This window comes from Atta colombica, unplaced genomic scaffold (genome assembly GCF_001594045.1).
Source record: "Atta colombica isolate Treedump-2 unplaced genomic scaffold, Acol1.0 scaffold126, whole genome shotgun sequence".
In the NCBI taxonomy this organism is placed as follows: domain Eukaryota; kingdom Metazoa; phylum Arthropoda; class Insecta; order Hymenoptera; family Formicidae; genus Atta; species Atta colombica.
In genome coordinates, this window is record NW_017259213.1 from 3060974 (window position 1) to 3062963 (window position 1990).

Genomic DNA, 1990 nt, shown 5'->3' on the forward strand with positions numbered 1-1990 from the left:
CGTCCAATGTAGCACATGTTAAAAAATCAAAAAGAAAAATCACACGAAAATGAATAAATTTAATCAAAATGAGGCTAATTTCTCAAAGCCTTTCCCGTCAACGAAGAGTTAAACGCCAAGAGAAAACTTGGCTCTGCACCAGACCGATGCTCCTTGTCTCGTTATTTTTGTTTCACGATTTACGCGTCTCCTTTACAGGACGACCATCGTGGCTTTAGGAGGCAGCTGGAGGACAAACGGCCGGTCGTGGAGAACAATTTGCTGAGCGGCCGCCAGTACATCGCCAATGAGCCTCCGCTGTCGGACACATCGGACTCCGAAGGTACGTTATGAATTACACTTAAATTGTGTTTTTCCGTTTTTTAATTTGCAGCTAACAATTTTATATTTACACCAATAAATAAAATTTTATAAAAATATTGCAAAAAAGAAGATAATAAAATATAACAAGCAAGTAGAATGTGTTTTTCGAAAGTAATAATATATAAAAGAATAGAATTATGTTTCATAAATAATCAACATGAACAACTTTGTTTTCCAAAACAAAGTTGTTCATGTTGATTATTTTACTACTTTGTTTTTTTTTATTCATGTTTTTAAAAAAATTATCTTCATATGAGGTTATCAGAAAACTTGGAAGTTCCAATATCGTCCACTTTACTCACATGAATGAAAAGTTCACGAAGAAAAAAAGAAAGTCAGCCAAGTACATTCGTCATTAGTTTCGCGAAATCATAACGCAAGACTGAATTTGTCGATATTGTAGATCTGGTAATTAAGAGCGATGGTGTGAGAGTACCTCTCAATCTCAACAATTCATAGTTTTTGTTCTTATATTCGTAATTTTTCATTAGTTACTGAGAAGTGGCAATAATTTCGAGCGTTCCGATTTATCTCGCTGATTTATCGGTTTGGAAGAAAGCACACAGAATCCTTATTTTAATTGCCATTTGAATTAATGAATTGATACTATTGTTTTGCTATCGATAATTGTTCTTGGTTAACATTATTTCTGTAAAAAGATACTTATCCGCAATATTTAGAATTAATTCTCTTGATTTTTAATTAACATATGTGTAATATAATATTAGAAAATATTTTACGTAAACGATATGAAGGAATCGATCATCGAAATGATTGAAAGAAAATTCTTTACGTTTCTCTCTCCGAGCTATCGGTATGATATTTTGCTAAAGTTAATAAAGTCTTACGCGATAAAAATGGATGATCAGTTGATCTTGTCGCGTATACGAGAAAAATCTCATTTAACCTTCTTCTTTCTCCACGTATACACACACTTGCGAACTGTATTTTAATAATTCACACATTTTCTCATGAATTTCTGCGCCAGTTGAGAATTTTGCCACGGCAAGAATCCAAGAACAACTGCCGATTGTGCTTGCACTGAAATTCCGCGTCTGAAAGACTGCGGAGAAATATTTTCCGTTTTCTTTCTTTTGCTGCTCTCGGTTCTGCAGCCTAACCCGCGAGACCAGAAACGAGCTTCATTCTTTACTGTCGTTCCCTTTTCAAGCACGGTAAGGGCAAGGAACGCATAACTGCGACGCCCTGAATATTTCATTTACGTAATCCTGTCTCGCCGAAAGCACGGATATTAAGAAAACTCAGTAGATATTTGATGTGAGATAAAAGAATTATGTTTATTTATTTTGTGAATTTGCAGTGAAAAATAATTCTCTGCATATCAATCATAAACCTACGAAGAAAAAACAATGATAGGAAAGAGAATGGAAAAGGAGGAAAAGTGTAGTATGCTTTTAAAAAAAAGAAAAAAGAAAGAAAGTGAGACTATTGTATCGCACGAACAACTTAAACTTAATTTCTCCGTCCCCATATTTACTTCAACTTTCTTTTCTCTGTAGACTATAGGCCCCATCTTTCTCACTTACTAACAACTCTGACTGGCAAAATCAAAATACATGACAAAAATACGTTCACATAGTAGTGAATATATATATATATATATATA

General features: G+C 33.9%; 1 protein-coding gene across 10 annotated transcripts in view; it reads left to right on the forward strand.

Annotated features, from left to right (window-relative positions):
- The window catches only part of LOC108695203 (dystrophin, isoforms A/C/F/G/H), a 469808-nt gene that overhangs the window by 394648 nt on the left and 73170 nt on the right, over nucleotides 1-1990 (forward strand). For all 10 annotated transcript variants that reach the window (XM_018205000.1, XM_018188075.1, XM_018188076.1 and 7 more), the window contains one exon: nucleotides 199-322. In XM_018205000.1, coding sequence (XP_018060489.1) covers nucleotides 199-322 — 124 coding nt within the window. The remainder of the gene's footprint in view (nucleotides 1-198; nucleotides 323-1990) is intronic.